Source organism: Chelonia mydas, chromosome 27 (genome assembly GCF_015237465.2).
Source record: "Chelonia mydas isolate rCheMyd1 chromosome 27, rCheMyd1.pri.v2, whole genome shotgun sequence".
Lineage (NCBI taxonomy): Eukaryota > Metazoa > Chordata > Testudines > Cheloniidae > Chelonia > Chelonia mydas.
In genome coordinates, this window is record NC_057860.1 from 1,947,905 (window position 1) to 1,970,616 (window position 22,712).

General features: G+C 52.2%; 1 protein-coding gene across 1 annotated transcript in view; it reads right to left on the reverse strand.

Annotated features, from left to right (window-relative positions):
• The window catches only part of NMT1 (N-myristoyltransferase 1), a 35,335-nt gene that overhangs the window by 6,846 nt on the left and 5,777 nt on the right, over window positions 1-22,712 (reverse strand). Inside the window, exons 2-8 of the mRNA XM_007053823.4 lie at window positions 14,488-14,599; window positions 12,433-12,574; window positions 8,854-8,972; window positions 7,224-7,315; window positions 2,370-2,486; window positions 1,374-1,544; window positions 333-441 (exon numbers count right to left, since the gene is read on the reverse strand). Of these exons, the coding sequence (XP_007053885.1) occupies window positions 333-441; window positions 1,374-1,544; window positions 2,370-2,486; window positions 7,224-7,315; window positions 8,854-8,972; window positions 12,433-12,574; window positions 14,488-14,599 (862 nt within the window). The remainder of the gene's footprint in view (window positions 1-332; window positions 442-1,373; window positions 1,545-2,369; window positions 2,487-7,223; window positions 7,316-8,853; window positions 8,973-12,432; window positions 12,575-14,487; window positions 14,600-22,712) is intronic.

Sequence of the window (22,712 nt, forward strand, 5' to 3'; positions counted from 1 at the left end):
ATCGCTGCCAAGCCCGTGCACCTGGCTTCCCCGAAGGGCAGGGGTCTGACTCCCCAGGCCGCAGTCCGCGAGAACTCATGGCCCACAGCTGCACACGCTCGAAGACAAGCACAGGGACTCAGGCAGCATGAGCTACGTGCTAGGCAGCTAGTGGTGGCTGTTTGGGACCTGTCTGCCACACCGACCACAACAGGGAGGAACTCAGAACCAGCTTGGATGTCTGAACCTCAGCAATTCACCTCCCTTCACAGCCAGCTCAGGAGTGAGCGGTTTGCACCCTTCAGGTAACCTAGAGAGGCAGCATCTACTCCACTCCATTCCCAAGCACATACCTCTGGCAGGCGGTAGAGCTTCATGGTGCGTTGCATAGTCATGTTCCTGCTCAGGTGGGAAAACTTGACTTCGATCAGTTTCCGAGGATTCAGGGACCGATGCCAGTATCTGCAGAAACACAAATCTAGGTCACACGTGCAGGACGCTCGCGATGGAGAAGGCTGGAAAGAGCATGCAAGTCTTTTAAGTGCCAGAAGGTGGCAAGCAAGAGCACAAGACATCAGGCTAATTAGCAAGGCAGAAACCTCTCCATCACATCAATCTAATCAATCTGTCGTCACTTTCAAACCCTCCACGGCCTGTCCCCACCCCACCTATTCACTACTGTCAACACCTGCCTCTGACTGGCCCAACATGCCAGCCTCTATTGCCCACTTGCTAAATTTTCAAACAAGTCCCTTTGCAATCTTTCCCATGCTGCCCCTCATGCTTGGGACGAGCTCCCTGTAAACATCCCCAAATTATCTCATCACCCACCTTCAAATCCCTCGTTTCTGTGGGCATCACAGCAAAGCTGAGGACAGCTAGGTCGCTGGTGTACTGAGACCATTGCCCATCATGTGGACCAATCCTGTTGCATTGTTTTCTTGGGCTCCCATCTGTCTCTATCTACCTGCCTTCCCCTGTTTTAAACTTGAATTATAAAGTTTTTGGGGCAGGGACTGTCTGTTGTTCTGCGTCTGTGCAGCGTCTAGACCCTGGAGCCGTGGTCCATGCCTGGAGCCTCTAGGGGCTATGGTAATTCACACCCAACGGCTCCCAGAGAGAACAGCTAGGGCAACTTGGGGTGCATGTGCGGGAGAAGTCCTCGACACGGTATTGCTTCATGGCCTTCAAAGAGCCAGTAGCTTACCTTGAGGACACACAGAGCTGTCCAGCCAACTCCCTGAAGGACACTGCTAGCAGGAGGAACCCCAGGATGTACCTGGTCCACTCAGGCCAGTGGGATCGTGGGTAAATCAGAGTGCGCTGCTAACAAGTCATGGGAAGAGAGGTCTGTTAAGGGCCAAGTCTGCACTGCTTGTTGGAGCGTCACTTACCTACAAGTTCCGACGGGTTTTGGCAACACTACCCCTGCAGTGTAAACAGCCTGGAAAATCCCCTCCAGGTGAACCCGCCGGGTGATCTCCCGGATCAGAACCGGGGCCACCCGTTTAGACCGCAGCTTCTTGTGGACGCAAAGGAAGTTTATCTCCACCATCTTCTTCTCTCTTGAGAGGACAGAGAACAAACCCGGGAAGAGTCATACAGAGTTGTCTTGGCAGTGTTACTCCAATTCCCCAGGCTCAGAGCACGGCCTCACCTGGGGAGGGAGGGGGCAGATGGGAGTCACCCCTCCCTGCTCTGCAGAAGGGACATGGGACATCCCTAGTATAAGAAACCAGGCCAGGGGAGTGGGAGGTTTCCCCATTTGCCCATTCCGGGCCATCACCTGTCACCAGTTCCGTGCCCCACTCCTGGGCTGCATTCATCTAGCTACGCAGAGAAGCAATTCAAAAGCAGAGCTGCCTGGCTCTCGAACGGGAGCCCTCCGCTACCAGAGTTCGGTAAGTCACACAGGTTGGGTTTGTGCTTCTCATGCACTAAGAATCATGGCTGGCCCATCCTCGATGCTGAGTAAATAGCATCACACTGGCGTAGGGAAGCCAGAGGGTCTCATTGTCCATGGCGCCTGGGGAGCCCAAGTTGCTTAGGCGCTTTTGAGAACTTTACTCTGAGCACAACAGTTGTCCAAGGAACAACGTGCTCTGGAGAATTTCCACACGAAGTCCCTTTCCTACAGACAGAGCTGTATGCTGGCCTCGTTAGGAAGCACTAACAAAGCTAGTGTCGGAGATTCTTGTATGTGAGACTTCCTCTGACAAGAGCTGCCCACCTTAACTAAACCCCCTTTCCCTGCGAATCATGGGACACTCCTAGAGCCCACGCGGCGCACACCAGGCCCGACCCCGCAAGGACCCCTCGGACCCAGCCCAGGAGCATCCGACCCCACAGTGGGAAAGAACTGAGACTGAGCTGAACAGAAAGGCACTTACGAATCGTAGATGTGGATCGTGGCTGGAATAGCACTGATGAATCCCACCAGCTTCTTGCTAGAGATGACTCGGACCCCACAGTGCCACTGGGGCAACCAGCCGGGGGGACGCAAAGCCCTGGAGAATGGACAAGCCTTTGTTGGTCCTTGCATGTTCCTGCACCAGAGGCCCCAAGGCACCCGTTTTTCTCTCCAACAGGCCCTGCCTCCCCCCAACATCCTGGCCGACTCTAGTGCGGGCAACAGGCACCAGTGCAGCCCTGTCCTTGGACAGCATGGGCCCAAGGGCTGTGCTTCAGCCTTGGCCCGGAGGAATCCCGGCTAGATGAGGACAGAACGTTCAGCCTCCATGGGCCAGGCAATCCTGGGACTTCCCACAGAACCTTCCAGCCCAGGGACCTCAGTGGGATGTAGGTTTGCTTCACATGGGCCACCAAAGAGAAGTCTGATAGGTGGAGAGCACACAGCACGACTAGCTGGGCACCATTTGAACCAGAGATTCCCTCCGTGCCATGGGCAACCCACGCTCACCCTAGAAGAGCTACGAGTGCGAGTCTCGCCAGTGCTCAGTGCTGGCCTCGCGCCGCGTTCACGGAGGGCCAGCGCTCAAAGCCCCACTGTTCTCAAGGAGAGCAGCGAGGCTGACCAGAGCCCAGAGGAGACCCCAGCCCAGAGTTCTCGGCCTGACTCACTTGTGAAGAGAATTAATATTTTATGGCTGTTTGTGTGAAGGGCGAGCCCCCACCCCGAGCACAGCGACAGCGCCCCCGACACCCCCACCACAGCACTGAGCAGCACATCAGAGCCCCTGCCATGGCACTGAGCCCTCATCGGGCTGGGAGAGACAGACACCCTGGGAGGGACCCAACTGCTGTCTTGCGGCTGACTAGAAGCGAACTCGAGGAGAGCAGTGTCCCGACCCAGGGCAGGGAGATGACACAGGCCTAGCGGCCAGGAGGCAGAGCTATCACTGTGCACAGCTGCAGGGTTATCACGCTATACTGTACACAGCTGTGTGGGTTATCGTTGTGCACAGCTACCGTGATACACTTCTTGTAAAACACTAGGGGTTCTTCACAATCTTGGGAATGGTATACAGGTTAATTAGCAATAACTAATCAATAGCACATACAGAGCACCTTTTACCCCAGGATTTCCAACTACTTCACAACCTGGCAGCCCTCCGACGTGGAGGTCATTAGTGTTATTGCTGTTTTATGGAGTGGAACAAGAGTTTAGCACAAAGACTCAGGTTTAAAGCCATACTAGCCATGGCCCAAGAGAGCCCACTGTGCTGCCAGCCTACAGTAACACGCAGACTATGGGCTGGCTGCAGGAATCCCCAGGTGAGGTTCTCTGGCCTGTGTTACGCAGGGGGTCGGACTGAAGGATCATGATTGTCCCTTATGGCCTTGAAATCTAAGAATCGCTAAACGAGCAGCTTCCTCCCAGGGCCATGCAGTGAGCAAGAACTTTGAATGCTGGGAGCTGCCATAGGGTTATTTATATCTCACTGGCACAGTCCCCGTGCTTTGACTGCTTCTTAGCAAGAGCTGGTCCCTGGCCTGAGGAGCACAGACACCAGGCAATGGTTCAGGTGAAGGAGGTGTGCAGCCTACAAGGAGCAGGAGGCCAAGGCAGGTACATCTGTGGGAGGAGGGAGTTTGGAGGGGGAATGCTTGGAATGGTCCCCATGCAGCATGAAAGAGGATCCAGACTCTAGAAAGAGTAGCAGAGATATAGGGCTGTGTGCAAGAGGTCTGCAGGACCGGCAAGGGGACAGCAACAGTCTGAAGTAGATGCAATAAGTGAGTGGAAGAGGGTGAAGGAACTGGGGTCCTGGAGGAGATGGGTAAGGAGATAACCACATGGCAAACACAACCACAGCAAGCGAGGACAGAGATGGCCAGCCCCAGCCCAGCAGGAAGGGCCCGTGATTTCAGCTGCTGTGGGCGGGGCGGACAATATAGTTCTGTCTAATCACCCTTCACAGCAAGGCCATTAATTCACAGCAAGGCCTTTCCTTCGCCTGGCTGTGCCACACAGCATGCAAGCGTTTTGGGTAGGGAATGGATTAGAGTGACCATCATTCACAGGTGACCAAGACGTACAATGCTGAAGGCACCGCTGGTATCTTGCCAGGCCAGAATGTGACCATGTATACCAGTCCCTATCAGAAGGGAATGCACAGAGCCTGGGGATTAGTTGGAACTTCTGAGAAGAGGAACCTGGCATGGCATGATACTCCATATTCTTCATAGAAATATTGTTATGATATGAATATGGCCTAAGATATATTTTATGCAGGATGGGTCTTGTAAGATATCATCGGGAAGGTTATAATTTACTGAATGTGATCCTCCAATTTGTATCATTTCTGTATCTGAAGTTAGGAATATTGAATATGTAACAATTACAACTGTGTGTGTACTTGGGGAACGCCGGCTGGACAGTAAGCAACCATCCTGGATAAGCCATTAAGGAGAACAACAGAACTTTGAAAATGCTAATCTCGCTCCTTCCTGAGACGTTTACTGGAATGCTGCATTGACACTACAAGGTCAGGTAATAAGATCACGTAATGCAAGATACTACCTTGGACATTTCTGGTACTTTCCCACTGGAAACAAAGGCTTCCCGCCTTATGTAAATTCTATTTATGGCTGGGAGGCAAGGCCATCAGCACTCTCCCTTCGCTGCCTTCCCACCCAAGAAGTAAGACTGCTAAAAGTACCTGAAGAGACAAAGGAACTAAGCTGAGGGAAAGGCAAGGGCTGAGTCAACACTGAGGCCCTGGCTACATTTACAGATGTACAGCGCTGTGAGTTAAACCCGCCTTCGGAGAGCTGAGTAGGGAAAGCGCTGCAGTCTGTCCACACTGACAGCTGCCAGCGCACTGTCATGGCCACACTTGCAGCTGCATTGGGAGTGGTGCATCATAGGCAGCTATTCCAGCATTCACATGGCTGCAAAGTGCTTTTCAAATGGGGTGGTGGGGGTGGAGTGTGACAGGGAGCGTGAGGGGAGAAAGACTGGGTTTTTGGGGTGCTGAGAGTGTGTCAGCACGCTGTCTTGTAAGTACAGGACCCCCCCGCCCCCCGCCCCTCTCTCACTCACTGAAAGCAAAGGGCAGCTGTTTCTTTTTTCCTCATAGAGGAGATAAGCAGCCGCTCCTGGAAAGGGACCCCAACCGCATCCCACCGCCTCTCTCTTCAAGCAAACATTAGCTGTCGGCACTCCAAACGGAGCCCCTCTGCCTGGCTCTCACTCATTCAAAGCAAACAGTAGCTGTTTATGTTTTTGATAAGCAGCCCCCCAACGCCATGTCCACGTCCAGAGCTCACAACCAAACAAGAGAGGACGCTTCAGTTAAAAGGATTATGGGGAGTTTCCGGAGGTCAATCAGTGCGTAATAACGTTACTCCCCGTTTACGCTGGAGCGTCTCCGGCGATGCGCAACAGCTGTTAATCCTCTCGGGGAGGTGGAGTACCAGGAGCGCTCCAGCCAGGGAGTCAGAGCACTCTACGTGCCTTGCCAGTGTGGACGGGGAGTAAGGTAGAGCGCTCTGGGAGGCTTTACGGCGGTATAACGTGCAAGTGTAGCCAAGCCCTGAGACAGAGGAGTCTAGTCTGTAAAGAGAAATAACTGGAAATCTAAGCTACAGAAACTCTGCATCCTGCCCAAGTCAACATTTAGGGTGAGGAATTACATTTAGCGAATCAAACTTAGTTGGCGTGTTTTGTTTTATTTGCTTAGTATCTGCTTGCTTTGTTTCCTATCTCTTATAATCACTTCAACTTTACCTTTTATAGTTAAACAAGAAAAAAGTTTATTATAACATAACCCAGTTTGTGCAATTTATAACTGGGGTAGGGGGGGTAAGAAGTTGTGCATATCTCTCTTCACATTGAGGGAGAGAGCGAATTTTTATGAGCTTGCACTGTGCAGATCTTTCTATACAGTGCAAGACAATATGATCTTGGGTGTACTTTCCAGAGGGAAGCTGCACTTGAGTGCTGGGCAATTTCCGTGCTGAACCTTCCCATAGAGGGCTGTTTGCAGCCTCTGTGTGATTCTACAGCTGGTGCTCCCTACCTGTGGGTGTGCTGCTAGATAGCCTGACTCAGCAAAACAGGGACTGGGAGCCCAGGCTAGTGGAGCAGGCAGGCTCAGTGAAATCCCAATACATCAGGTGGCATCCCAGAATGCGGGTCCAACCCAGTACGGCAGGGGACCAGGCAGATCTAGGATCAGTCCCCAGCATTGACACTGACTTCCTGAGTGACCTTTGGCATGGGACAACCTGCCCTCCTCTGTAACCACAGCTAACATTTACCCATGGCACGGGGACGAGGAAGGAGGCTCTACAGAAATGTCACCTTGGCCTTATCAGCCAATTAACAGCAAGTTTATATTGTTGGCACAATCTGGTCATCAGAGTCTTCATGCTGCAGCTCCAGGGCAGCAGGGCACAGGTCGAGTCAGGAAGCGACTGAGCTAACGGTGCTCATGCCCCCTTCCAAGGGAACAGCACAGTCAGGGTCGGGGACAAGCTCAGAGCTGGGATGCTCTGCCCTCCCAAGGCTCAGAGGAGTTCAGAGCAGGAAGAGCCACATGTGTCCAAATCCTCCTGCAGGATACCTGGGGTTGCATGCCAGAGACACCGACCTTTCCACACCACTGTGCATGTGGCGGGATGGGGACGGCAGTGGATGAAGGGAGATTTGGTGCGGAAGGAGGCAAGAGAATCGATAGACAGCTGCAGCACCAGCCCAGGGGAGCCAGGTTTGCTGGGCCCCCATCCCCATGCGCCCTGGCCCCTGCTCACGAGGTTGGGAAGAGCCTGCTACTCACCACAGCAGGAACTCAGGTGAGTAATCAAACCGGAACATGTTGTCGTCATCTTCCACGTAGTTCTCGTTCAGGAGCGTGTACAGCTCTTTTAGCTAAGAGAGAGATCAGTCGGCTGAGGAGGCAAAGCCGGCTAGTCAGTAACAGCCCCCCTCAGCTGGGCCCCCTGACTGGACAGCAGCAGCGACAAGGGGAAATCCCATTTGCTGTGGGGAAAGAACACCTTTAAAAAGGCCAAGCTAATGCTGGTGCTCCGCTGAAGGTGGCCTCCTATGTCAAGAGACCAGCTGCTGCCTAAGTACCATGGAGCATGTCCCTCAAACTCCCCCTTTCCTCTGCCTAAGCACCTATTACCGCGGATGCGCCAAGAGCAGAAGATCATAACCTGCCCGCGGAGCCAGGTTAGGACAGAGTGGGGCACACTGGGCTGCCGGGGGTCACAGACTGGGGCGCGGACTCAGGAGCTAGTAGGGTGACAGCATCGAGCCTGGGGTTGGGGGCTACAGGGACACATGGAGATGAGGGAAGAGGTTGCAGAGACCCATGGGGATGAGGATGCAGGGACAGGGGCAGATGTGCCTGACTGAATGGGAGAGGCTTGGGGCCAGCCAGGGTCTGCATGACAGAGGCTCCCCAACTCCCTAACAACCCCCCCGCCCTCACACAAAAACACCCTGTTCTATACTTCTCCCACCCAATCCCAACAACCCTCCACGTTCACTCTAGGCTTTTTCCCTCTCCGTCAGCTCCTCCATTATCCCTGACTCCCCCAAGCCTTTGCACTGCTTCTGACAGGTGCAGGAAATACAGTTCTGTATTGTAATTTAAATGAATTACTCAAAGTTCTGTATTAAAATGCCTAGTAAGAAATCTATTTATTAAAAAAAAATTACGGGCATCTTTTTTTGGTCTGTATTATCACAGACATACTTGCCGACAGCTATTTTGAAATAAATTACCAAAATAACTGAAACTGGCCTAATTTTATATTGTGTTATTTTGACAAATAAAATATGCAGATTTTTTTAAAATATTGTGTGCAGAATTTTTAATTTTTTTGGTGCAAATTGTGTTATTTTTTGGCGCCAAATTCCCCCGGGAGTAACCCAGTGCAACAGTAACTGGGCCAGTCATTGCTGCTGCAGGAGCAGTCCTTGGCCAGCTCTGGCCATTGCTGCCACGTGCCCTCTTCTCGATATGGGAGAAACCTCTTAGCTCCCAACTCATCTGTGGGTGCAACCTTGGCCCTGGAGTTGAGGGGGGGACAGACACTCCTGCTACATTCCTCTTTGTCAGGCTCACTTCATCTCCAGCAGGCAGGTTTAGATTCCTAGGGAGGCACCTGCTGGGTCGCCCAACCTCGAGCTCCAGAGACAGGTGGGAATTTCCATCTCCCGCCGGGAGGGTTGGTCTGGTAGGGGCACTGACGACACTGAACCTAAAAAAGCGCAGAGGCCCCTCTTGCCTCAAGGAGAGAGCAGCCCAATTGCTAGCCTGAGCCAGGGAAGTGGGACAGAGGATGAATTCTACGGCTCCAAAAACAACTCCAGCAGCTCAGTACTCGGGGCCCACAGCAGGGGCTCTACATTAGAGACCCCTCCCAACCGGCTTGTCCTGCCTTGGCCCTTCTTACCACGCCTCGGTCCCCCAGGTCCAGGGCATCCCAGGTGAAGCCTGGGGGCAAGGTGTAGGGCTCCTGACGGATATTGTCTTTGTCTGGTTCCACCGGCCCATGAGTGTTCACCACTTCTCCTGGGAAAGAGACAGGAACAATGAAACGGTCCCTCGGCCTCTGGGAGCCACCTGCGTTTTAATAACATGCTCTGACGTTTTGAGAGCACCTTTCACCCCAAAGGGTCCCAACAAATTTCACAGCTGTACATACAGGGATCATCCCCCCATTATTGAAAAGCAGCCAGCTCTCAGGTGGAGCAGAACAGCTGTTTAACAGTACACAGCAACACTACGCCATGGAGCTGAGGAACTGAATAGCTCATTCCATTAAACGGCAGGGCAGGTTTAGGGGAGCAGAGCTGGACTCTGACTGGGCCCAGGGCTAAGAAGTGGACAGGCACTGGCTTTATGCCTCACTTGGAGGGCGATGCTTCCACACCAGCCGCCTGCTGCTCGCTGGTACTAGTTTATTTCTTACTCTGAGGGAAGGGTGCCTCTATGGAATCATTAACTGCTCCCTGCAGATGCTGGTTTTTCCTCAGTTTCCCACTCCATTACTGACCAAACCCAACCCCCTCAGCGGGTCAGATCTCAAAGTTACAGCCCGAGATGGTATTAGCTGGAGGCCACAAACAGCAGATCTTTCTCTTCGTGAATTTGCACCATCATAGTCCTCGGCCTACCAGCCAGCCCTTTCCTGAAACTCCCCCGTTGTCCGCAATACCCTCCTGGAAGCTTCCAAAGGAGCGTTTCTCCCTGCCAGCTCCAGCTTTTGCCATTTGGCAAACGCCAGGATTTCCCACCCTCTGTGCTTTAAATGAGTTGAAATTAACAAGGCTACTTTGTTTAACTACTGTGACTCCTAAAGCACTTTATCAAGCCAAGAGATCTCCATTTGGGCACCAGCCATCCTGGGAGGTTAGCACAGCCCAGGAAGTGGTGGTGCTAATTAAGTGCCACTGAAAAGAAAGTACAGCACATTGTCTTCATGCCTCCCGTTTAAAAAAAAAAAAAAAAAAAGGATTAAAAAAAAAAATTCTAGGCAATGGAGAGGTGAATTTAAGATCCAAACAAAAACCCAGAGAATTAATTACCCCAGAACCTCAGGGCCAGAGTGCTCACCTGGAGCAGCTCCCATCGCTCTCAATGGATGCGGAGCGCTAGAAAATCCGGCCCCTCAAATCCAGACTACTTATGTTCACCAGATTCTAAGGAGCATTGCACAGGTCATGCTGCGTGCTTGATACTGTCCTTTAACCAAACACCAGGGGAGACGGCATGGTGTAGTATTGAGAGCCGGGGGTGGGGGGTGTTTCAGTCAGTCCTGAGCTCTGGTACCAACACTACCACTGATGTGACCTCTGGACAAGGCCCCTGATCATTCTGTGCCTCGTTTCCCATCTGTGAAATGGAGAAAACACCTTCTGCTTTACAGGGGTTTGTGATGCTTAACTGATGTTTACAAAGCCCTTTGGGATCCTCACACGCTCTAGGATCGGATTCCCATCCCCTATGACACCTACAGCACACTGGTGTATTACAGTAACCATCCAGACACAGAACAAGGACTGAGGTCTGCGTGCCAGGCTACCCGAGCTCATTCCCTTCCACAGAACAGCCCTTCCAGAAAGCCAGATAAAGAATCAGATACACTGGTAAGGTGCCAGTGTTGACAAATGGATACAGAGCTAGCCAGACGTGACATGGGCGGCAAGGGGGATCAGACAGAGGCTTCTTCAAAGGAGTTGCTGAAAAGAGCCAATTTCCCAGTCATCGCAAGGAGGAACAAACCCCGGGTCACCTAAGAAAACTAACAGTTTGGCCACTGTGATGTAAAGCTCTTCTCAGCTCAGTTTGGACTAGGGTGGGCGTTGCCAGAAGCAGAAAGAAGAAGCAATGCAATCACACAGACACCACGGGAGTTTCTGCAGAGATCTGCTCCGATTCCTCCAGGACGCATAGTCCTTCCAGAGACACAGCTCTCCGCATCAAAGAGCTTCTCTTCCTTTCAAAAGCATTTGTCAGCTGAGCATTCTGGCCAGGACAGAGGAATGGCTCGTTACTGGACAGCATCACTTCAGTGCACACTCACCAAGTCAGACACAGTTTTTAGTGCGCAAGTGACCTAAAATCCCCCTTCGAACAGGGTCAGCACAAGTCTTACTGGGGGAAGCTGCTGCTTTTCCAAAGAGCAACTCCAGAGATAATGCCCACGCCAGCTTGGCCAGCTGAACTATGAGCAGATCAGACTTCTTGTCACGATCCCGCCCTGCTGAGGAGATTTACTGCTTTTCCCTTATGTCGAGAGATTGAGAGCAGACTAGTGGGCGTCAGGATTCCTGGATTTGATTACCAGCTCTGCACCGGTGTCACAGCAACACCGGCAAAGTCTGCGTCTCAGTGTCCCCGCTGTCAAACAAAGAAGCAGATTAAGCCATTGATGGACCTGTTCTCCATGAACTTGCCTAATTCTTTTTTGAACCCAGTTATACTTTTGGCCTTTACAACATCCCCTGGTACTGAGGTTCTTCCTTTTGTTTGTTTTAAACCTGCTGACCATTAATTTTGTTGGGTGATGCCACGTTCATTGAGATGTGAAGGGGTAAATAATACTTCCTTATTCAAGTACTCAAACAGGAGAAGAGGGGATTTGAAACAACAAGTTCGATTAAGAGAGACTTGAATATGGCCTGTGGAGATCTCAGCAACCTTCCTTGGAACTTGGCAAAACTGATCAAATGCAGGGTTGGTTTAATTGTTAAAGGAACTTGGAACCAGCAGTTTCCACTGACAAAACAAAGATGAGACAAATATGAGCAAATGTTATGGCTCTGACTTTAAAAATATTATTTTCAACTGCAAATTTATACCAACTTAAGCGGGGTCTTTGGGATCTCGGCAATTTACGTTTCAAATATTGGGTATCCCTGACAGCCTTACTGTGCTTGGGTTGTGCTGGGTGGTGTTATTATGGAAGAACAACAAAATGAAGTAAACCTATCTAGGCCAGCCCAAATACTAAGGTGATGGGTCCAAAAGGAGAATCTCAACAGAGAGCCTTGCAAGTTAGTTATGATAATGTACCGGCCCTGGCACAAGTCTTAGTCACCTATCTGCACCATGACAATAGTGAAAAACAATGGAAGGAAACACAGTCTAGTGGATCAGGCACTAGAATGGGACTCAGAACACCTGGGTTCAATTCCTGCCTGCCCGCAACTCCCAGTGTGACTTTGGGCCAGTCCTTTAGTCTCCCCGTGTCGGTTTCTCCTATCTGTAAAACACGGATAAGGTTTCCTTATCTCACATGGGCGCCGTGCGGACAGAATCCATTTATAATGATGAGGGACAGAGGAGGATCAAGCTACAAAGAGAACGATAAATATTGACCAACCAAAAACCTGCTTCAGGAAAGGCTGGGCTAGGCAGACTCCGGATGCAGAAGTTTGGGGTTTACCACCACCCAGGACACAGTCGTGGTCGGGGTGAAGGGATCCAGGACACACTAGCGTAGGAAGGATGCCCATAAGGTACTTACCTAGTTTGGGTACCGGCTGTGTGTCCCAGAACTGGTAGCTGCGCTTGCTGGCCTCCTCCATGGTCTTGGCGGGCCCCTGACCTACAGAGAACAATTCAATGGCTTTCTGAATCTCCTGGATCCTTTCAGCTGGCAGTTTCACCTGAGTAGCAGAGAAAGGGGCACAAGACGACAGACCAGTGAGCCGTGCTACCAGACTCTGTTGGCTCCTGGAGCTTGAGTCTAAAACAGACAAGAAGGAAGGTCCTACCACCCGTGCCTGGACTTGCTCTGGGCATTTGAATGAGGGCGGCGCTTGCGGGTGGGGATGGGGAATTAGGAGGTGCAGGGAGCACAAAGGATATTATTGCCCCTCCTGCTCGTGTCTCTCCCACAGTGCTCTGTGGAATGACGTTAACATGCCCCCCATCTCCAGGACGTTAGCTGCGTCCAAGGCACGTCTGTATTAAGAAACTGTAAAGTACAGGCACGGGAGCCCAGGGGCCAGCAGGACAAGTGAAGCGAGCCATCCTCAAGGCCGCCCTTTGGGCAGGAAGAGCGGCCCGGCAGACACATACCAGCACTCGGCTCTCACAGTGAGATCTGCTTTGGCCCTGTCTTTCACCTCCTATTAAGCCAGGACTTTGCAAACTGGTAATTGCAGCTGCGTGATGCAAACAGCAGCAAAAACACTGTGGCCATTAGGGCCCAGGGAAACGAGCGCAGCAGCATGGCTCTCTCCCTCCTCATCTTGCCCTGCCCAGGCCCCCCCCCCCCTCCTCTCTAGTGATGCAGCATTTGTATTAGGATAGTGCCCAGAGGCTCGAGCTGAGATCAGGAGACCACTGCGTTCAGAGCTGTAAGCACACACACAGGAATTTACCTCCAAAGGCCCCCCCAGAGGGGCTGTTACTTGCCCTCACTCAGTGACAGAGCCAGGAATGGAACTCAGGTTTCCCAGAGTCCCAGTCCAGTGCTCTACACACCAGGCCACAGTGCGTGTTATGGCAGTTCCTCCCCCTCCCCTCCCCAGCCACCTGCCCCCCATGTCGAGTGCTGCTGCTGAGAAGCACTGCTTAAAGGTGGCGAGGAGTCAGCTGCCTTAACCACAGCCCCTGCTGTTCTCCACTGCCCTGGGGAGGAAGAGAGCAGCCCAGCCAGCAGCAGCCATTCCTACTGCCCCATAGCCAGCAGCACCCTTCTCTCCCCCCTCCCTCCGCCATACTCCACGCACCCAGGATTACCCACAGTCCCGGGGGGGACCTAAAGGATTAGAATAGTAGAATCATAGAATTGGAAGGGACCTTGAGAGGTCGTCTAGTCCAGTCCCCTGCAATCGAGGCAGGACTAAGTATTATCTAGACCATCCCTGACAGGCGTTTGTCTAACCTGCTCTTAAAAATCCCCAATGATGGAGATTCCACAACCTCCCTGGGCAATTTATTCCAGTGCTTAACCACCCTGACAGTTAGGAAGTTTTTTCTAATGTCCAACCTAAACTGCCCCTGCTGCAATTTAATTTGAATGTGGGACTGGAGTTCAGTGCTTTGGGGTTTGAGGTGCAAACAGTTTGAAGTCCCCTGAATTGAGCAAATCAGAATCAGATGTTGTCCAAAAAGCAGACAATACTGGCCCTGTCTCCAGTGCAGGCAAGGGCAAGACACTGGCAGGCGGTGGAAGGGTCTGGCTGGCACAGAGAGCAGTGAGCCTCTCCTGGCCACCTCACAGCAAGGCGGCAGCTGACTGGCCACAAGCGCCAGTCTGGGCATGCTTACTACAGCACCGCTAGCTTGCATTTCCTAGCAAAGGGTCATGTCCAGGCCCAGATCTGCCCACAAACATCTGCTAGCATCAGTGGGAGTTCTGGCACATGGATCAAGGCTCGGAGAGGGCCCTAAATCTTAGAGCTCTGAGTAACAGAATGCCAAGGGCAAGTCTCAGCATCGGTAGCCTCTCTCCCCACCCACGAGTCATGTTGGAGACACACACGCACACAGAGGATCTATTCTCTCTCCAAAGGGCAGGCTCTCGTCTGGGGGAAAGACCCACCAGCCTGGTGGTCAGGGAGCAGTTCACCTTTACTGGCTGATCCTGAGCCGGATCAAGCTGTTCTCCTCCTTTCTCTTTCTTCCGTTTCTGTTTCTTTTTCTTCTTTTTGGCTCCACTGTCATCCACTGGACTTAAGCCGCTAGGGAACAAAGTAAACATCATTGGAGCTTTTTCTGAGGGCATTTATACAGTCTCAGCATCTCGAAAGAAAACAAAGGGCTCCCTGTTCTAAGTCAGACCCGAAGATGCATCACACCTGCTCCGGGAGCCTGAATAATCCACAAACAAGGAATGCAGCCAAGAGTGCATTTCCTGGGCTAGTTTCAAGCCCCTTTCTTAGCGACGGCACTTCCCAGATAAAGCCTCCAATAAAGGAAGGTTAAAAATATTCATCCTTTTTCAGACTGGTACCGCTGCCCAGCGCTGCAGGATCTGAGCACCTTCTGCCTGACACAGGCTGGCGAGAGGGAGTCCCCAGGGGGACAGAGGCTGGGGCTCCCCTCCCTCTCTGGGAAAGGGAAAGTGCTCTGTGGGGTATGGGGGTGGGAATGGCGGACGCTGTGAACATCGTTCCAGTTATGAAGGAAATCAAAGAGGACGGTATCACAGCATTTCCTGAGGCTGCTCAGACTCTGGATTCATCTAGATTCCTCTGGGAGCTGCCTCCCCTGAGGATGTTCTGCCCCTGGCTCTGCCATGCTCTCTCCTGGGCTGTACAACCTACGTGGCCCCCGAGGAGCTCCGCTGTATTGGCGGGGGTTGGGGTTCAGAGACCGAAATGTACGCGAACGCAGCGGAGACGATCTGTGAACTGCCCCACCACAGAGGGAATTTTCTGTTCTTCTTGCTTGATCTTACCAGTTTGGGGAAGTTAACGGATCTGGCCCATACTCTGTACTGGTACATCCATACCAGTGGCAGAGCTTGTGGGGGGGGTTCAGAGGCATCCCCACCCACGCATAGAGCAATCAGTAGGTGCCCAGGAGACAAGCGGCACAGGGAATGCTGGTAACTAAGAACTCTGAGACACAAGCCAATCTCCACACTCCTCCTTAAACCTCAGAGCTCCCCAAGCCATGGCTCATCGGGCTGATGTGGCTAAGGCACTTCAGTTTCATAGCCAACAGTACCCAAGGGAGTGGCCAGCATCACACCCGAGGGCCTTTGAGTGCCCTGACCTGAAGGATTAGGTGCCCGTTTTACAGCTGGGTGAACTGGAGCTGGCCTTTCAGCAAGATTGCATGAGACTTGAACCCACAACTTCAGCATTGACCTTCAGCCACCGCACCTGAAAACCACATTAACCCTCAGCTGCTCCTCAAAACCACAGGGACTAACCTGCAGGATCTGAACAAAACACAGAGGGCAAAATGCAGAAGAGAAGGAACGACGTCCTGCCCTGTGCAGAGCATGTGTAACATTGACCCCCAACTAGCAGGGTCAGAGATAAGGGGCAGCGAATGGAGTAGCCAATTTGAGAGTCACACCTTTCTGCGGTAACCCTTGGAGGCAGATCACCAGCACTTCCCCAAATCATCCCGATGCCCCGGGAGCCGAGCAGCGGTCAGGGCAGCCAGGGAGGCCAGACAGGAGGTTAGCACTCCCGGGAAGGGAGAACGTTCTACCAAAGGGACCTTGAACACAAGGGCTACAGGAGGCAAATGAGTAGTGCCCTACCAAATTCACGGCAGAAAAAAATGTGTCTTTTGTGTGCTTTTACCCTGTACTATACAGATTTCACGGTGCAGACCAGGGTTTCTGAAAGTGGGGGTTCTGACCCAAAAGGAGGTCACAAGAGGGTCGCAAGGATAGCGTAGGGGGGTTGCAGTATTGCCACCCTTACTTCTGCACTGGCTTGAGAACTGGGTGGCCAGAGAGCTGCGGTTGCTAAGTGGACGCCCAGGTCTGAAGGCAGCACCCTGCCGACAGCAGCACAGAAATAAGGGTGGCAATGCCACGCCGTGCCGTGCCACCCTGACTTCTGTGCTCCTGCCTGCAGAGCCGGGAGGCTGGAGGGTGGTGGCTGCTGGCCAAGGGCCCAGCTGTGAAGGCAGCGGCCCAGAAGGAAGGGTGGCAACACCACACCAGGCCACCCTGACTTCCGCGCTGCTGCTGGTGGAGACTCTGCCTTCAGATCTGGGCTCCCGGCCAGCAGCCGCCACTCACAGCACAGAATAAGGGTGGCCACGACCCTCTTACAATAATCTTGTGACTCCCCCCACCTCCCTTTTGGATCAAGACTCCTACAGTTACAACACCATGAAAATTCAGATTTAAATATCTGAAATCATGAAATTCATGATTTTCAAAATCCTCTGACCGTGAAATTGATCAAAATGACCTGTGAATTTGGTAGGGCCCTTCACACGAGGTGAGGAGAGAGCAAGAAGTCTTTTGCTCCTCATAAGTCAGGTGACACATGCCCAACAGCTCCTCTTGAAATGCTTTACTGTCCCAGTGGAACCAGCTGGCCCAGCCCCTGGCAACTGACACCCCTTCGGACAGTAAGACACAATATAACCCAATCGCATAGCACAGCTAGGCTGCTCAGGGGCCCAAATTCGAGCAGCACAGGCCTAGCCAGCTGCCGCTCAGAGCAAGCAGCAGGAGACCCCGGAGGAAGCCAGAAGGGGGATGTTTTGCAGCAAGTGGAGAGAAGAGGTACCTCAACCGCACACTCAGCCAGCAGCCCATCCGCCCTCCAGCCCCAGACCTGCACCCAGATCCCTGCTGAGCTCACAGGCCAGTTGGTTTGCAGACACCAGAATACAGAGCATTTCTTTGGGCGTCAGCCAAGAGCTGCATCCCTCACAAACTGGCTATTATCTGCACTGGTCAAGACCTGCACAAGGAGAAATTCTGGGCATGGCTACACTGGAAACTTCAAAGCGCTCCCGCAGCAGCGCTTTGAAGTGCGAGTGTGGTCGCATGCAAGTGCTGGGAGAGAGCTCTCCCAGCACTCCTGGTACTCCACCTCCATGAGGGGATTAGCTCCCAGCGCTCGGAGCCTGTTTACACTAGCGCTTTATAGCGCTCTGACTTGCTGCGCTCGGGGGGGGGGGGGCGGCGTGATTTTTCATACCCCTGCGCCAGCAAGTTAGAGTGCTATAAAATGTAAGTGTAGCCAAGCCCTGAGTTACAGGACCTTAGACAGGACTCTGAACTGAGGGGCCATGTCTATGAACTACCCTCAGCTCCCGGGTCTGCCGCGGAAACCCAGGCACTCAGCACCTTGCAGAGTCGGACACTGTAAGTGTATCTAATGGTTACGCTGCCAATTACAGGAATGGAGAATTAACGAAGAACAACCAACAACATAATATCAGGGCCTGGAAAATGTACTGGCACTTTCTAGCTGGAGAACTAAGCTCACTAGCCAGGGTAAAAACTAGAATTTAAACACTTCCTAGCTGCTGTAGCCAAACTCACTGCACTCACCAGGGCTCCTGGCATCCCTCCACACCCCCCCTGCATGCCACCAGGGACTCCCTGCACCTCCACCCTACCTCCACAGCAGGGGCTCGGCATGTCCCCCATTTCAGAGGCTCTGGGTACCTCCCATCCCTCCTTCTCCCCCATAGTAGGATCCTCGGTTCTCCCCGCATGCCAGGTGCTGTGCGTCACCCATTTTCCCAATGCCAGGGGGTTTGTATGCCACCCCATTCTCCCCTCCCATTCCATTCCAGGGGCACTCTGTAGGTTAGAGTGTCCATCACAGGAAGTTGTTCCGGAATAGCTGAAGAACTCAATACGGAGATAAGCCCTGAGTCATTCAGGGTGTCAATATTTTAAACTCTACTGGGAGGAAAGGCAGAGCTGAGATAGGGGTGGTGTTACGCTGGAAGGTGCTAATGGCTGCCATCAACCAGTCTTTGATTTACAGTGAGTTCCAGAGTTGAGTGAAGCTGGTCTACTAATCAGATGCCAGGGGCTTCACGAGTCCCCCGATTTGCATCAGAATCAATAGCGTTTTGTACCCTGGTGCCTAGAACATTCCCGACACTTTGGAATTGATCAGAGACAGTGTTCAAGAGACAGACACCAGCACGCCGAGCATCACACCTGGCTCTGCTCAGCCAGGAGGTGAAACGGTGGTGGGCGGCCCTGGAGCTATTCACTGGGCCAGCAGAATGAAAATCGGGAACCGAGGGAAACGATGATCAGCAGAAGCCCCCACCACCCTCCCAGCAACGAGGGGGCTCTGGGGCCAAGGAGTGTGCTCCTTTTCCTGTCCTTCCCTTCCCTTCCCACGATGGCACAGCACTGGGCTGCCACCCAGTCTGTGTAGGAACATCACCTCCCAGCCGCTGGGCTGCCACCTGCAGCTCTCGTAGATACTTCTCTGGCTCCCACTGCCATAGACTTGGGAGTCCCTCGCAAGCCTAGGGGTCGTGCAGTGCTACTGTCCCTACTGTAAGGCAGAGAGGCTGACTGTCTGTCCAAGGTCAGGCAGGGAGTCTGTGGCAGAGCAGAAAGTGAACCCAGGTCTTTTGAGTCCCAGGCTAGGGCCAAACCATGCAGCCACCCTTCCTTTCAAGAGCCTGGCTTCTGCCCTGTGCATTGCTCCTGACAGTACAGCTCCCTTCAGGCCTCTAGCTATTAGGGCTGGTAAATTTTACAAGTTCTGTGCATGGGGCAAAGAGCTGAGTAGTGCCTGGGGTGGGAAAGATGGAAAAACTGACGCCATCGTTTTATAGCACCCTTGTGGATGCTCACTGAGTCACTGAACTTAGAGCCATGAGTGGTCACTGCTCTCAGGCTAAGACTGTGACTCCACATCAGATAGACGCCTGCCCCCGCACGGGCCACGCTGACCATAACAGGGCCGTGCAGGCACGCAGATCCACCTGTACGCAGCTCAGCACAGGACTGGGGTGAACCAAGGTGCTGACCTGCTAGAAGAGACAAGTGGACGGAGCAGGGCAGAGAACGGAGGGAAAGGAAAAACAGACTGGCTGAGACACTGGAAGCCATGCAGCAGAAGGTTTAACGGAAGCTGGAGAGATGCAGTAAGTTACATTTTTAAAATAGGAGAGTGGGTTGAAAGTCCACTCAAGTAAATACAGCACCCAGCTGTATTCAGACTCTCTCCCGAGTGAAACTGACCTGACTCTCCTTGGTTTCACTGCTGCCCACAGGGTTTCCAACAGCAGCAGTGAAACCTGACCAGACTAATCCGCTGTCAGGACCGCAGCAGGGCAAGGCTCCCGCGTAGCAGCAGCCGCTGCACTGGAACCCAGCAGCCTTGGGAAGACCGTGCCGCAGCAGTGTGCGTCTGGGCCACGTCTTCACAGCCAAAAAGCAACTCCCCAGCGAAAGCCTCGAGTCTGCAGAAGTTAAGGGCATTTGCCTGGGAAAGATTCCTACTCAGTTACTCCTAACTTGGCCTGCAGGATCTCTGCTCCTGATGGTTTCTCAAAGCCCAAGCCGGAGGCTCTTTCTAATTTCTTTTCTGAACAGCTTGGCAGGTTTAAAAGCAGGTTGCTAGGCTGGGGGGAAAGGGGAAGGATCTTTTCCTTTGCAAACATCACATTTTATGCAGAAATCATTCAGACAAAAAGTGGGCCCCACCCACCAGACCATCTGTACGGTCACTTCGCACAGTGGAACTGCCCTTAATAGCTTAAAACCATCCAGACAACACAGCAGCAGTTAGAGGAGACGGAACAAGCACACAGACAGTTTGCCAAGACACAGGGGGTAAAATCATTCATTGGTACCTTTAATAACCCCCAGTGAGAGGAGCCCAAGTTCAGGGGTGTTTTGATCTGGAGGTTTAAACAGGGGACTGAAAAGCCACAGTCCTGAACTCTATTCCCAGCTCTGCCAGTGCTTCCTGGGTGATCTTGGGCAAGTCACTTCACCTCCCTGTGCCTCAGTTTCGCCATCGGTACAATGGGAATGTAGTTCACCTGCCTCACTGGTGAGACACTTTGGACCTCTAAATGCTGCGTAGTATAGGTCTCAGCTGCAAGATGGCACCTCCAGAAACACAAGACCCGCACGGTGTTCTGGGGCAGTGCTGCGGTGCTGACTAAGAGGAAAGTAATCAACATCACTTCCTACAGCAGTTAAAATATTCCTTGGAGTTCTCCTACCCAGTCAGCATGTCTCTGCTTATTGGGCAAGCCCTGAGGCGACCCCAGCCAGAGAGGGGCACAGCTGCAGTTTATGCCCGATTAAAAAAGTTATTTTAAAACGCACGCAGTGAATTTCCCCCCAACCTGCCCACAGAGAATTCAAATGACAGCTCTGTTCACAGGCCTTGGTGTATTTGCCCCAAAGGATGTTTGAATGCACGTTCAAACAGAGCAGTAAAGAGTCACCTTTTATTATACAGTGCAGGACCAGTAAAGGTCACTTGATTCACCCACAGTTACTATAAACCACGCATGTCTTGGACCTTGTCTATACTACGGGGACTCCAGGCGCACGGCTGAGGCGCTGTATTATGTGGATGTAACCCTGTAGCTTAGTACAGCGAGAAAGGGCTTTTTCTGTCTGTGTAGGAACATCACCTCCCATCTACGCCAGGGGTGAGGCCACCAAAGCTACTGTGCTCGGGGTTAAAAGAAAAGGAGTACTTGTGGCACCTTAGAGACTAACAAATTTATTTGCGCATAAGCTTTCATGAGCTACAGCTCACTTCATCGGTGTTGGATTCTTCTGAGGGACGATACTATGTCAATCTACATTTTAAGCGTAGATCAAGCCTCAGAGTGATGTTCTACCCCAGAGCCTCTAAAGCAGCTCCTTGCTCCTGCCCAGACCTACTCTGTGTGCATCTCTGCCTATTTCCCATCAGCGCCTGTGTGGAAGAGCAGGCTGAGCTCCAATTTGTCTCATGAATCAAACTACTGGGCGAGTGCAGACTCTGCAGTGCTTATTGCTGGTGGTGGCTGGCAGAGACGTATGAAGCAGAAACAAAATAGCTTGATTTTTCTGGCTGCCAGGCTGGGTTTTTGAGGGGAAGCAGTTAGAAGAATCCTGTCCTGATCTGCAAATGGAGCAGCTGCGATACGGAAGACACCAAGGGAGAATAACTAGAGACCTGCCACTTCTAGGTGGATACTTACTGTGGCCCAGGGAGGCTACCTGCACTAGGGGGCAACACACACTCCTGGATGACAGAAATGTCTGCACTGGTGTTCAAAGGTATAATCGCCCTACTTGGCAGATGAGACCTTCAAGATGTTCAGGACCTTCACACTGCAGCCTTGATAATTAAGGGCAAAACTGATTAAGATCACAGGGCTTGTAGGCCAACGGGAAGCATGACTATCAAACAGGAATCCCGATCTGTCTCAGAATTTCATCTGTTTTCTTTCCTTTGCTATGTAAAACCCCAAGGCTCTTCTTTCTCCACTTCAGTGCTGGAGAACAAGCATTGGCCTTGTCTACACGAGCAACATTTAATATCTTCAGAACCATGTGCTCGCCACGCATACGGACAAGGCCCTTCATGCCCACACTCAGACAATCTCCAGGCAGCGGACTGGTGCCAAAGGCCATTTCAGTGCCAATGCAGCTGGAGGTCGCTGGTGTGACAGCACAAAGAGTGCCTGCTTTCCTGTGGTACCACAGTACACCTGCAGCTTCTTGAGAGCTCCCTCCCTGAACCCACTCCAATGGGGTAGAATAGTTCCAGGTTGGCCATGGGGCAAATCTGCCCTTATTGAGTTTCTGTCTGAAGCAATGGGATCTTCCGAACAGTGCTCACAGGGTTCCATTTCCTTGAATCCCCGAGACTCTGCCAGATGGGGTGGGTCGGACACCCATTGTTATCATGTTAGTGCAGGACATTTCTCGTAACTTTCCAAATTGCCCAGAGGATCTAAGCAGAAGCCATCGCTCCTTGCAATGAATTGAATTCACTCCCATCCAGGCTTTTAAGCTCTCTGCCTGGAAACTGATCTGGTTATTGCATGCTCTAGGCAATGGGAAGTGCAGGAAAGGCTGCATGATGAAAGAGCTGGCTCACCCCTGCCTCCCACCTTTTGCGATGGATAGCATCTCGCATGCATGGCAGGGAGGGGGAAAAAGGAGCTAAAATCTCCACCTTGGAACTGACATTCAAACAAAGCATGATATACTATTTAAGTGAACTATCCAGGCAGGTTCCAGGCTAGATTTTACCTGGATGTGGAGGCATTCACTGCAAAGAGCATAATCAACCTTAACTGAAAACTGACTGAAATGCCAAATGCAACCAAAATCTAGAAATGCACCATCACTGAAATCCCTGGTTATAC